Raw genomic sequence first — 13,903 nt, 5'->3', positions numbered from 1 at the left:
GAGAGATCTGTACACTTTTACAGACATAACACACATGACAAAGATTGTTATTGTTATTGTTGTTGTTATTTGGTTTTTAGGAGCATTAGCAACTAAGGCCATATTGCTCCGGGATATGCGGTGGTCATTCCTGACCTTTCCGCATCTTCCGTATTTGGTGGTGACGGGCTCGAACCCTGGTCTAATCAAGAAGCGTGTGCTGCGCACTGCTGCTCCTTCCCACCTGGCTACGGAGGCGCCATGACATGACAAAGATTGCATATAGCATTAGCATAGGCACATGATGCAAGAAAGCAAGCTTTTTTTTTAGCATCAGCCAAAAAAAAAAAAAAACCAAATCTTCTAATTTCACCCATCCACTCGCTCCAAATGTTTCTCTAGTTCTGCCATATTTCATATAGTTATTCATATAGGCCCATATGAATTTCGCACATTATGACCAAAGCAGTCAATATACTAGGAATCCCAAAAACACCAACCAGCTTTTCAGCCATACCTCAGTATCGTTAAAAGAAAGCACAATGATTCATTGCCTATTTCAAAATTCTACAGTTTGGTATAGAATATTCAAGCAACAAATTACAAAATCTCTTGGGTACCTGACACTACCCCCCTCCCCCCACAAAGAATAATATGTTTTTGCAGTATTTGTTGTTTTAAATTGATTTGTGATACAGGAAAGGATGTTTTGTGTTGAAATTATTTTTAATATTTTGCATTAGAAATTAGTGTTTCCTTGATAATTTTATTACAAATGTATGGGGTACAAAAAGTTTCAATCATTAGTATAATTATGTAAGATAACAAATAAAGGTAACAATTGCTATAAGACTTGTTAGTGTTATTTGAACAGGTTTCTGAAAACAAAATAATATTACATCTTTCAGACATTACATTAGACAACATCTTTTTGAACCATTTTTGTATTTGAAAAAAAAAAAAAAAAAAAAAGTTAAAAGAGGAATTCATTTATGGTGACATTATAAGGCCTTGAATGGGTTGTGCAGGCTCAATTCTGATGGGATTCTACCACTTGCTCAGATGACGAACCCGAGGGAGCATAAATTCAAATTGAGAAAAGAGTTGTAGAATAGATGTGTGGAAATTTGCCTTTACACAGCGGGTAGTTGATTGCTGGAACAAACTTCCATCTGTTGTTGTGGAAGTTGATAGCTTAAATATATCCAGGGAGGAACTGGAAGGGAATGGATGTGTGAAATGTTTTTTTTTTTTTTTTTTTTGCTAATGCTACATAAGCTTGCTTCCTTACATCACATGACTCTACTATTACTATAAGCACATTCTTGTAATGATTTAAATATAGCTCTGAAGCTCATAATTTAGCAACTAGCAAAATCTCACTGTTAAATTTAACTACTTTTAAATTCATAAATATGATTCACAATTCAAACAACTTTCAAATGATAACTGAATACCACTTCAAGAAGACTTCTCAATAAAAGAAACAAATCCCATCAAAAGACTCCTTTCAGCACATCTATACAGTTTTTCATCATTGCTTGTTTGGGATTCACACTACTAGATGCAGAGTGGCTAACAGCATAATCGTATTTCTGAATCTCAGTCCCCATTACCTAAAATTTATACCACTGTGACCAAAACTCAGCACTGCTTTCTCAAAATGCTATTCTATGCTTCTAGGAGGAAGCTAGTAATTTGCTCAGGGATTTTAGCACCTTTTCTGAAAATAGATGTTAGCCAACATAAACAATATAACCAAATAGGAAGTCCTTCAATTTAAGGAATTAAAGACTACTTCAAAATCACTTAATGAAAAGAAATTTTCCCTACTATTCTTTCTAAAGTTGAATCTGGAAAGTTAGAAAATATTATACTACATACAAGTGCTATGTGATATATTTCTTGGGATTTCATTGTCTCTACCACTTAAGTTGATAGTAATTGTCACAAGAGAAGCACTATGATCTTTCTGGTGAGGAATTTCATTTATATTACTACATGAAAATTCTTTGAATAAAGTAATAATTTTTGGATAAAAATTTTATAATAAATCAAAAATTAATTTAAAAATAACACACTAGGAATAATTTAAAATTTACAGTCAGCAGAGGCAATCTTGAAGATTTCTGTCAAAATAATAAAACTTTTTAAATTATAATTGGTTTAAGTGTTTCTTGAACAGCCTTAAAAATTATATTTTCAAGAATAGAGTTCGAAATATGAGCTTAATTTCATAAGAGTGTAATTAAATAATTTGGAATTTGTAAACTTAAGCTGTTGAGTTTCTTAGACCACTTACCTGTATCACAGTGATTAAAAGTGGATTTATTCCTTCTGCTGTTAATGATGGATGAAATGACTGAGCACGTGCCAAAGCTAGGGCTTCATATGTTGAGTGATTGGGTTGAAACACTGTCCAGTCCTCACCATGCAGATTACCAAAATACACTTCTCCAGCTCTTGTAAGCCTCAATATATGAGAATTGGGATTCAACTGACAATCTCGTAGTGCTAAATTTGTGTGCACAAACAAAGGAAAACCTAAAAAAAAAAGTAGAAGAAATCATTTTAAAAAAATGAATCTACTAAACAGTCATAAATACAAGGTTACCTTCAGTCACAATCACAACATGGAATGCTGCATGGTATAACACTATTGTGATCTGAATAAGCAGCACTGCTTTTGAAGGTAGTTTTTCTTCATAATACTTTTGAATAATTTTTGATATTTTATTTGGAGTAGTGGTCATAAACATGTGCATAGGAGGGAAAGGAACCATGAAGAAAGGAAAGAATATTAAAGGCTTAGTCAACTGTCACAAGAATTATGCAAGACTGCATGGCAATCTTCATTACATATGGCAGCAATAACATCAACTACAGTGGGACATTAAAAAATATATGGAGCGAAATTGTTAGCAAAATTCTATTTGGTTGTATCTCTTCTCAGACCTTCTGAATGGCAAGAATTATTATTATGCATTAAGTAAGCACAGCAAGAGTTAATGGACAACAAGAGGGTTTGAGGCTAAAAGACTCAGACTGTGAGAAGAGTTTAATGTCATAAGTTAGTGCAATGGCATAATTTCTACACACAATAAACCAATTGATGTTGTGCAGTGGCATAAGTAATTACATAACATCTCATATTGTGAATTCCTTCACAAGTTGCCTGTCTCATTATACCTCAAATAAGTAATGCTCCCTCATAGAGAGGCCAGGCAATGTTGCTGACAATTCCACTCCATATATATTTTTAATGCCCCGCTGTAGTTGATGTCATTGCTGCCGTAACCATCATCAAATCTCCATCCTTCTTGTATTCAAGATGCACAACCTGCAATTTCATCTTGGAAGTTGGGGAACCATAGCTAAGTTATTCTAGGTCAGTGTGTATGTGTAAGCACACAAAATAATTTTGTGCACACACACACACACACACACACACACACACACACACACACACACACACACACACTTTCTTATTTAAAGAAATGGTTGTTTAACAATCACTTAATGACTGGCTTACCTTTCAACTGTGCTCCAACTAAACTTTCCTCATTTGGTTTTATAAATCCAATGATACCAACACTGTACTCTCGACAATATTTGTCCAATAGTTCTCTATTCCATTTGTCCATATTTAAATATTTTTCTAAATTTTCAAATACAATAACTGCAAATTTTCCCTTATCTAAATTTGTAAGTAATGGCAGACTCTTCCCAGCAATTTCCATTTTGTACCTGAAAGTAAAATCAATTAGAATGCTTTTTTTTTATTATTATTATTATTTTAAATATCAAAAGCATAAAAGTTCCAATGTAAAGTATTAATTAAAACTAAGTGGAAGTTTCAAATGAAATTCTGTTTAGGTTTTGTTAAACGAAAACTATTCAAAATAATTCACTTTATACTACCTGTAACTATAAACAACATAATTACTGTAAGATAGTGTTTCAAGCAAATAAGTGTCTCAGGGAGCATTATGTCATTACTATAAGAAACTGCATAAATATCAGTCTTTAATAAAGCCTTTTTGTTTCCATTTACATTATAATAAACCTTCAAAATAAATAATTTTCTGTTTAGTTGGTTATACAATATTTTGGCAAAGAGCACTGATACACCAAATTAACTTTTACTGTTAATATATAAGTGAAAACCTACTTATTTGAAAACTTGTATGTGGTATATTTGGTATGGGCTGATCAAGGAATGTATGCATGCACGAGAGAGAGACAGATTTTATTAAAAACTTGAATAAATTCAAGTTATTCAGGTCAATGTTGCTATAATTCTTTTCAAACTATTTTTCTTTAACTGAATATACTTATCCAAATTTCCCTTTCATCTTTAAAAGAAATTTTGATGCCATTCTTGGATGCTGCCTTCAAAATATGATTGCATGACTTTTAGACTTCCTCTTTGGTTTCAACGTGGTGTCTGCTGAGCTTTATTTGTCAGAAACAGGAAGACATCACATGGTGGGTACAAAACACATTGACTGCATGAGAAAACAGGTAATGATGAAGCATCCATTCACCTTGAGCTTAACTCATCTTTTATTAATTGGATGCAAAAAATAATTCTGATATCATATACTTGGATTTCAGGAAAGCTTTTGAGACTGTTGCACATAAGACTGCAGTACAAAGTGGAGAAGCGTGGCATTAAGGAAAGGTTATTGCTATGGACAAATGGATGGTTGAGTTTGTTTGTTATTTGGTTTTTAGGAGCATTAGCAACTAAGGCCATATTGCTACGGGGATATGCGGTGGTCATTTCCTGACCTTACCGCTTCCTCCGTATTTGGTGGTCACAGGCTCGAACCCCAGTCTAATCAAGAAGCGTGTGCTACGCACTGCTGCTCCTGCCCACCTGGCTACAGAGACGCCCGATGGTTGAGTGGCAGCAGACAGAGAGTGATTATCAATGGATACTGCTCTTTGTGGACTAATAATATTAGTGGAGTCCTCCAGGGTTCAGTACTAGACCCATTGTTGTTTTCTATATTTATTAATGATATTGATAAAGGCTGATTTGAGTTTTTGACACAAGGGCCTCCTGGGCTATATTGTGACTGTTCATGATTTACTTATGACTAAATCTTCCATACTATGATTATCAGAGATGATTACACAAATTTATTCATTTCAAATTTTGAAACAGTTCTTCAAAATTTGCATCACTGCCAAGAATGTGCAATAAAGTTAACAGTTCCTGCAAGTTGGATAAAGAGCTAAAAATAGATTTCCGGATATTCGATTGTTGAGGAGGCTCAATGAGAATATGCTTGATTATTAGCTGGGATTGGCAGAAAGAACACTGATGAGGGTTTGCCAGAATAACTTTTAAGCTGCTTCTCCCGAAACTAGATGTCCACATCAGCAATTTTTTATTTTTTTTATTTGCAGGAATTTATTACTGATTTCAGTTTGGCACAATTGAAACCAGTGATTCCTATATTCTGTTTTAATAATGGATTTGTAGTCAGTGTAGGGCACTTTCAGGTGGTAGGAAGACTCAGTGTAGGGATGTTTAGTTGCATGATCCACAGATTCATTATACGGGATGCCCACATGACCAGGAATCTAGCAGAAGGTGACCATCTAGTTGGATGTTTGATAGCGACATAATTTAGATCAAATCGGTTTCAGAATGGAATGAGAGGAAGAAAAAAGTACGCTCAAGGAGTATGTATATATCAAGAGCTTGCTTGAAATGGTGATTGTTTATGTTATCTAGGGCTAGTTTCATTGTGCACAATTCTGTAGTACAGATGCTACATCCAGTAGGAAGAGACACAGCTACTGAGAGGGTGGAAGAAACTGCTGCAGCACTTACAGCTGCATTTGTTTTGGGAGCACTAGTATAAATATGTAGTTTCTCTGAGATTTCCAAATGTGCTTCATGTAGCTGTTTTCTAGCGAGCATTTTCTCTATATGAGAAAGAAATTGTCACCAAGAGGTGAAAATGGGGTCTAGGGAGGTTCAGGAGTAGCAACATTTTGATAGACATGTGGCAAACAGGTACTCCCAGCTGGGATGAGTTGGAATACTTTTAATTTCTACCACATAGTTACACAGTAAGGAATTTTTCCCGAGGTGCAGAGAGGGTTTATTTGCCTCAATACAAATGGCTGTGGACTGGAGGCATTCTAAAGGCTCCCACAGCTATCCTGAGGACACTATACTGGACAGTATTCAGAAGTAACAGAGAACTTTTCCTTGGGAAGTCATAGACTGGTGATCCATAATCCAAGGGGAACTGAATTAAGGTTCTAAAGCAGATGCAAGGAGAAGCTTCTATCAGCATGCTAGGATATAGTGGAGGATGGCTCTTAGGATGTTAAATTTTTTTTGACAAGCCATCCAAAGATAAAAGGATTCTTCCTCTTGCTCAGACTATACATATGAGAGAGCATAAATTCAAATTGAGGAAGCAGGGTTGCAGAACCATGTGGAAGTTTGCCATCAGCCAGCAGGCAGGTGACTGTTGAAACAAACTTTTATCTGTTATTGTGAAAATGGGTAGTTTGAATATATTCAAGGACAAATCAGACAAAGTATTAAAGCGGATGAACTTTTTTTTTTGGCTGATGCTGTATAAGCTTGCTTTCTTGCGTCATTTGCCAGTATTTTACACAGTTACAGATGTTGCATTTAACATTTTCTCAATTAAAATGGACTTTTGGCATCACAACCTTCAAAGCTTTTTTTCAAATGATGCTAGTGTCTTTAAATTACTCCTGGCAGTACTTGAGTGGTCAAGCACAAGAGTGCATAAGCATACACATTTGAGTGGACTATAGTTCAAGCCTAAATGACTGCTAAATATGGCTAATAATAAATGACTGCTAAATATGGCTAATAACTGTGTTCATTGCCGAAACGATTAATTGTAAACTCCTCTGACCTAGTGGTTGTGCCAGAATGTAAACAGAACTTTATAGAAATCCTGTTCATATTCTTGTTTTTTTTCCTCGTTGTAATAAACTTGTTGTTGTTGTTATTTGGGTTTTAGGAGCATTAGCAACTAAGGCCATATTGCTCTGAGGATATGCGGTGGTCATTCCCTGACCTTTCCACATCCTCTGTATTTGGTAGTCATGAGCTCGAACCCCGGTCTAATCAAGAAGCATGTGCTATGCACTGCTGCTCTGCCCTCCTGGCTACGGAGGAGCCTAAACTTCTTGTAAACTTGCATTGCTGTTTTTTTTTTTTTTTTTTTACTATATGAGACATGAAAAGCTGTATCTTATTCTGTATTTATTATATCCATAATAAATTCAAGAAAGTAGCTTGATATGAATGAATTCATGATTGGGAAAGCAAGAATAAGCAATCAGGTAACATAAGAAAATGACAATAAACTAATCATTTCTATATTAAAAAAAAAAAAAAAAAAAAAAAAAAAACCGATTTCAGCCTTTCACTGAATGAGCTCTTGCATTTTGGTTCTTAAGAGAATTATTCAAAATATTAAACTATTATTGCACTTTAACTATTATTCAATGGAAAAGTTTGGGGAAACACAAGTAGCTGCTCTTGATATCTCAAAGGCTTTCGATCGTGTTTGGCATAAAGGTCTCCTAAACAAGCTTCCATCCTATGGTTTGCTAACTGTTTTTTGTAATTGGTTATCCAGTTTTCTCTCTGATCGCTCAGTGAGGGCGATGGTAGATGGCTCTCTGTCTTCTAACTTTTCTACTAATTCTGGTATCCCCAAGGTTCAGTTCTTTCCCCCACTCTTTTCCTCTTGTATATTAATGACCTTCTTCCATTGACTAGAAATCCTATCCATAGTTTTGCCGATGATAGCACATTGCATTTCACTTTCCATTTTGAGAAACCTTGCCCTGCTCAATCAACTCCAACTTCTCGAATATCCACTACCAATTCCTTAAATGCCGATCTCCAGGTAATTCTCCAGTGGGAGCAAAGACAACTTAGTTGATTTCAATCTTTCTAAAACTCAGTTTTGTCTTATATCTCGCAAAAAAGGATTCTTCTGCTCCTATGTTTATCTTTGGTGACACTCCAATTTCTAGACAAAATGATATATCTCTTTTGGGGATTACCCCGACTTCAAATCTCTCTTGGCACAAACACATTACAAATATTGCTTCCTCTGTATCTAAAAAAACTTGGTTTTTTAGATACAGAGCGTTACTTTTCTTCCAAACAGCTGTTCACTCTGTACAAATCACAAATCCGCCCTACCATAGAATATTGTTCCCATATCTGGGGCAAAGCCCCCAAAAACCTCTCTCAGGCTTCTAGATTCCATTCAGAAGAGGGCAGTTAAGGTTAATTAATGACTCCTCTCTAACAGAGTCTCTCCACTCGCTGTCTCATAGATGTACTGTTTCTGCTACATGCCTTTTATACAGATACTTCCATGGGCACTGTTCTTCTAAATTGGCTTCTATAATTCTCGCTCTCTCTTTCAAAACAGTCCGAACACGTGCCGCCACCAACCAACATCCATTTACTGTCAAACTTCAAACTCACAGAACCAACTTTTCATCTTCTTGGTTTATTCATTCAACTGCCATTTTCTGGAACAACCTTCCTTCGTATGTATTTCCTGAAAATTAGTCTACAGAAGTTCAAGTCTAATGTCAACAAATATCTTCTTTCATCTTCTCACCCTCCAACTCAAGCACAGTACTAAGTACTATAGGTTCTAATACCTCTCGTGTTTGGGGTTTTCATAAAAAAAAAAAAAAAAAAAAACTTTTCTTACTATACAAATTATTCATCAATAAATTACTGTGCAACATACTTACTTGATACGACCTGCTTCAAGAATTTCACATATCTGCCTCCCTAGATGTGAGTATTGGGTTTCAACAAATACTAAAACCTTAGCATCTAATCGCAGCTGGGCACTAGAAGCATGTACATTAGCTGGTCCATTATAAGGGGGATTAATTACCCCCTCCGGCTGGGAGTGACACCGGAAAGTTGGCTGCCGAGGAACTTTCATAAAGCTAGTAAAATCAGAGATTTGTAGAAATTAGAATAATTATTAAATTTTAAAATGCTTGTATTTTTTTTTGCAGTTTCATAATATGACTTTATAAAACATATTATGCCACTATCACACACACACACGCACACACCAAAATACAGTACAGAAAAGTCCACAGACTAAATCAACTTGGAGAGAATAACTGGTGATCTGTATTGAAATGACAATCAAATGAAGCAGTCTGTTCAACAATGCCAATAATAAGTTAATTTCAAATGTTAATATTAAGACTAACTTTCTCAAGAAAAAAAAAAAAAAAAAAAAGGTGAAGAATGATTAAGAACCATAAACATATAGCAGTTTGGACATCCCACTAAATCTATACATGAAATGCTTCTGGAAGAGAGACAGAGAAGGAAGGGAAAAAAAATATACAGCAATACCTCAACATAGCACTGATAACTGGTACCGAAACTGTTCTGTGTTATGTGAAACAGTGCTGATTGAGTATAATTATAATGGGTTTTAATTCAATGTGTACCAGAGAAGCAGTCTATAAACAAATTATAATAAATCTATAAACAATTTGCAGTTGATAGCCAATTAAAAGGATTTGAAATTAAAAATATTGCAAAAATTTTATTAATGAAAGGTAACATCATTAGAGATGAGAAAAAAGCTTTATTGTTTATTTAGGTATTTCAATAATAAAGTCCGGTGAAGTCATCTCTTCTTTTTCTCGGCATACAAGTTTTTGACTGCACCTTAAGGTGCAGTCAAAAACTTTACGCCGAAAAAAAGAAGCATCAAAACCCATCTTGTAAAATTTGCCGTATCTTGATGCTACATTCAAATCCGGATCTCCATTCATAATCGCCTTGCAGGCCATGTCAACCCCCCCCCCAAAAAAAAAACTTTATCCAATTCTTCTGTTGAAAATTTTTTTGGTGCCACTTCAGAATTGTTTTCCTCTTCTTCATATGCAGTTTGCTCGTCAATTTCAAGGAGAGTTGCATCATCTAAGTCATTTGCATGTGAGTCAATGCAGTCACGTACATTGACAGTGTCAAAAAGTTTAAAATCACAAGTCTTTTCCGATCTTCACAATGTCTTTGGCAATTGTCTGAATTCGTAATTCAAAACAAGTGAAATAATTTGCCAAATGGGGCAAAACATGCTGCCAAACAGAATGCATTTTGTTGGCAGCGATTTCTAGCCAAGATGCAAATATATTTTCGATCGTGTTTAAAGGAGTAAAAAATAAATTGTGAAATGAAAAGCTATCATGTCGTCTTGTCAGGATGGAATTAAGAATACTGAACACTGTTGCACTTTGCTAGTGACTGCCCGAGGGAAGCTACTGGCGCATATGAGACAATAGAGTTGGCACCGCAGCATATATGTACGCGTTCCTAGGTTACAACAATACAGCATATATGTAGAGTACATGTCTAGGCTATTGAATGAGTTTTAATATGTACAGTACATTTTTGACTTAAACTTAATTGAAAACCATGTTATAGTGAAACTCGTGCTGTTTGAAGCCGTGCTAAGCGAGGTATTGCTGTATATAATACTATTAAAAATAACATTGAAATGTCGTTGAATGCACTAAATAAATTTTGGAATAAATGTGCAATGAAATTCTTCTGTTATATTTCATATAATGAAAAATTTAATGAAAAAACTTTCGAGCCTACAGACCAGTAAGGCTCCTGGAGTTGATGGAACATACCCTATAATCTTAAGGGAGGCGGCAAGCGAGTGCATTGAACCATTGAGGCTAATTATGTGAGCATCACTAGACTCTGGGGAGATTCCCTTGGATTGGAAAAGTGCAAATGTATCTCCCATACATAAGGGTGGCTCTAAAAGTGAAGTTGGAAATTATCGACCTGTCAGTCTGACTTCAGTAGTAGGGAAAATCATGGAGGCAATGATCAAGGGTGGAATTCAGGATCATTTGGATCGAATTGAAATTCTCAAGGATACTCAGCATGGTTTTGTAAAGGGAAAATCATGTTTAACAAATCTGGTTCGCTATTTCGAAAGGGTCACTCACGAGCTGGATTTAGGGAATAATTTCGACATTGTTTATTTAGATTTCAGCAAAACTTTTGACTCAGTCCCACATGAGCGGTTGCTTTATAAGCTAGAACAGGTTGGAATCACTGGGAAAATCCTTAGATGGATAGAAGGATGGCTTCAGGGCAGGAGGCAGAGGGTTGTGATAAATGGCTATTCCTCAGATTGGGTTGATGTAAGAAGTGGGGTTCCCCAAGGATCAGTATTAGGACCACTGTTGCTTTTAATTTTCATAAACGACATTGATGAAGGGATAGAGGGCGTGATGTCTAAATTTTCAGATGATGTTAAAATTGGTAGAGTAGTTAATGATCATTGTCAAGCTGAGCTTCTTCAGAGAGACCTAGATAGACTTCAGGAATGGTCAGAAAAATGGCAGCTATGCTTTAATCCAACAAAGTGTAAGGTATTATACCTGGGAAACAGTAATCCCAAAATATCTTATTCACTTGGTGGAGTTCAACTAAACCCAGTACTGGAGGAAAGGGACTTGGGTGTTACGATACGGTCAGACATGAAATTCTCCGAGCATTGTAAACAGGTTGCAAGGAAGGTCCATGGTGTCCTATCGATGATCTATCGAACTTTTGCAAGTAGAGATAGGGACGCGATAATCCCATTATATAAGATTTATGTTAGACCACACTTGGAATACTGTGTTCAAGTATGGAGACCGCACCTAAAGAAAGACATCGAGCTTCTTGAAAGGGTGCAAAGACGGGTAACTCGCCTGGTGAGATCGGCAAAAGGGCGTCCTTATGAAGAAAGACTTCGAATATGTGAGTTGCAGAGTTTGGAAACTAGACACTTTAGAGGAGATTTGATTGAGGTGTTTAAGGCTCTGAGAGGCATCAGTAAAATGAATCAAGATTCATTTTACTGATGAATGAATCAAGATTCATTTTTCTAGCATTATAAATGATGCTAGAACTAGGGGACATAAATTCAAGTTACGGGGGGAAATGTTTAGATTGGACTGCAGGAAGTTTTATTTTAGCCAGCGAGTTATAAATTACTGGAATAAGTTGCCTTCATGGGTGGTAGAGGCCGACAGTTTGGGGAAATTCAAAGGTCATCTGGATAGTACTTTCGGGTAAGGGAAGCGCATAGGATGATAGGTTTAATTTCCTTTTTTTTTTTTTTTTTTTTATTAATTATTATTATTTATTTATTTTTTATTATTTTTTTTATTTTTTTTTTTTGGCTGGTGCAGCATAAGCCATAGGCTTTCTTGCATCATGCGGCCATTACTAATACTAATATCCTGAAAGCAAAAATACTGACGTGTCTAAAAACTGTTAATGAAGTAGCTATATCCAATATAACAAACATGTCAGTTTTCTCCTAACTGTAATGAACTTTTGGTTTCAAGCACAAACACTTTTGATTAGTAAAATTAATGAATATGAGCTGTTTGATGTTAGGAGTGACAAGAAACACTTTCCTTAATGAAAGGAAGAAAGGTAATACTATTAAAATATAGTTCATTGTAAATATAACTGTCACATGATAAATTTACAATTTTTTTAGTTTAATATGATTTTTCTCAGTGCTTCATCATGACAGAAATAATACCATCTGCCAATACAACTCTATTATTACTCAATTTCACATGTTCCTTTATGAAGAGTAATGATGTTTCCATTAGCTTTTCAATATTCATGATGACATTAACTACCTTTCATTTAATGAAACAACTACACGTTCTGGCATTTCCAGGGCAGCAGGGCACTAAAAGTTGCCATGTAACCACCAAAGTTTTCTAATTAATGAATATCAAAAGTCTCTTGAAACACTATCAAAGTTGCTAATTAAGATAACAGATGCACTTTAATTACTACTCATTAGTATTCCTTACAGTGTTTGGGAAGGCACTAAGTCATTTAAATCAACCAGGTACCAAAATCAGCATTAAAATAAACACCATTAAAAGTAGTAAGCACTCTTTATTACATGATTTCCAAGAAGTCTTTTATTGGTAGAGCTATTCATGGAATACAAAATCAATCCAAAACATAATTCAATTTGATTTTATAAAAATAAAGTTAAATGAGTTACAGGCAACTAAAAGATATTGATTTCAGGATAAAGAAGTTTCCCATTCCTTAAAAAAGGAAAGAAACAAAACTTTTCTCTTTTTTTTATAGCCTTAAGATAGTGAAAAGCACTAGGACATTTGAGAAAAACATAATGTGGCAACACTGTTAAGTTTCTTTTAAGAAAATAGACTTCTCCATGTTTTAAATTATATTTATTGGTATATTAAATAAAATTTTTACAAATTTTTTATGGTTTTTTTTTTTTTTTTTTTGAAATTTCTGATACACTAAATCGAAAGTTTTAAGTTCATTCTATCCAGTGTAACTATTAACCAAGCAGAAATTATTATTATTATCCATATGGTGCAAGTAAGCCTGAAGCTTATGCTGCACCAGCCAAAAAAATTCCCAAGTTACCCTGAGAGAGGTAGTAAGGAATCACCAAGAAAGAGAATAATGATGACATCCAGCTCAGGACCCTGGGATTTCTTTCTCCGAAACAAAACCCAACCCTACCTGATAACAAAATTCGATAATGAATTCAAAAATATCACTGTTTTAATTTAGATATCGGGTCAAAAATTTTTAAAACTTTTATCCTGACATACCAAAAATGTATATAATGTAACCCCCCCCCCCCACTGGGAAACCTGTGGAAATTTTAGAAATCAAATTTTTTTTATTTTTATTCAGATTAATGCTCCATTTGGAAAAGTGTATTTTCTAATTTGGGACCAGGACAGTTCCTATTATTCTATATAAATTCTATTTTCAAAACTTTCATGGCCTAAACTGACCTTTTCTTTAATTTAAAAATTT

The 13,903-nt window shown here is 34.9% G+C and overlaps 1 protein-coding gene across 3 annotated transcripts in view; it reads right to left on the bottom strand.

The window, feature by feature from the left end:
- The window catches only part of LOC150083569 (bifunctional heparan sulfate N-deacetylase/N-sulfotransferase-like), a 461,935-nt gene that overhangs the window by 42,702 nt on the left and 405,330 nt on the right, over nucleotides 1–13,903 (bottom strand). For all 3 annotated transcript variants that reach the window (XM_090377367.1, XM_090377366.1, XM_090377368.1), the window contains exons 5-7: nucleotides 8,776–8,979; nucleotides 3,512–3,726; nucleotides 2,282–2,523 (exon numbers count right to left, since the gene is read on the bottom strand). In XM_090377367.1, coding sequence (XP_090233493.1) covers nucleotides 2,282–2,523; nucleotides 3,512–3,726; nucleotides 8,776–8,979 — 661 coding nt within the window. The remainder of the gene's footprint in view (nucleotides 1–2,281; nucleotides 2,524–3,511; nucleotides 3,727–8,775; nucleotides 8,980–13,903) is intronic.

Source organism: Mastigoproctus giganteus, chromosome 7, assembly GCF_048544385.1.
Source record: "Mastigoproctus giganteus isolate SK-2022 chromosome 7, ASM4854438v1, whole genome shotgun sequence".
NCBI classification, from domain to species: Eukaryota; Metazoa; Arthropoda; class Arachnida; order Uropygi; family Thelyphonidae; genus Mastigoproctus; species Mastigoproctus giganteus.
Note: the sequence above shows the minus strand (reverse complement) of the source record. Positions and strands in the feature narration are given on the sequence as shown.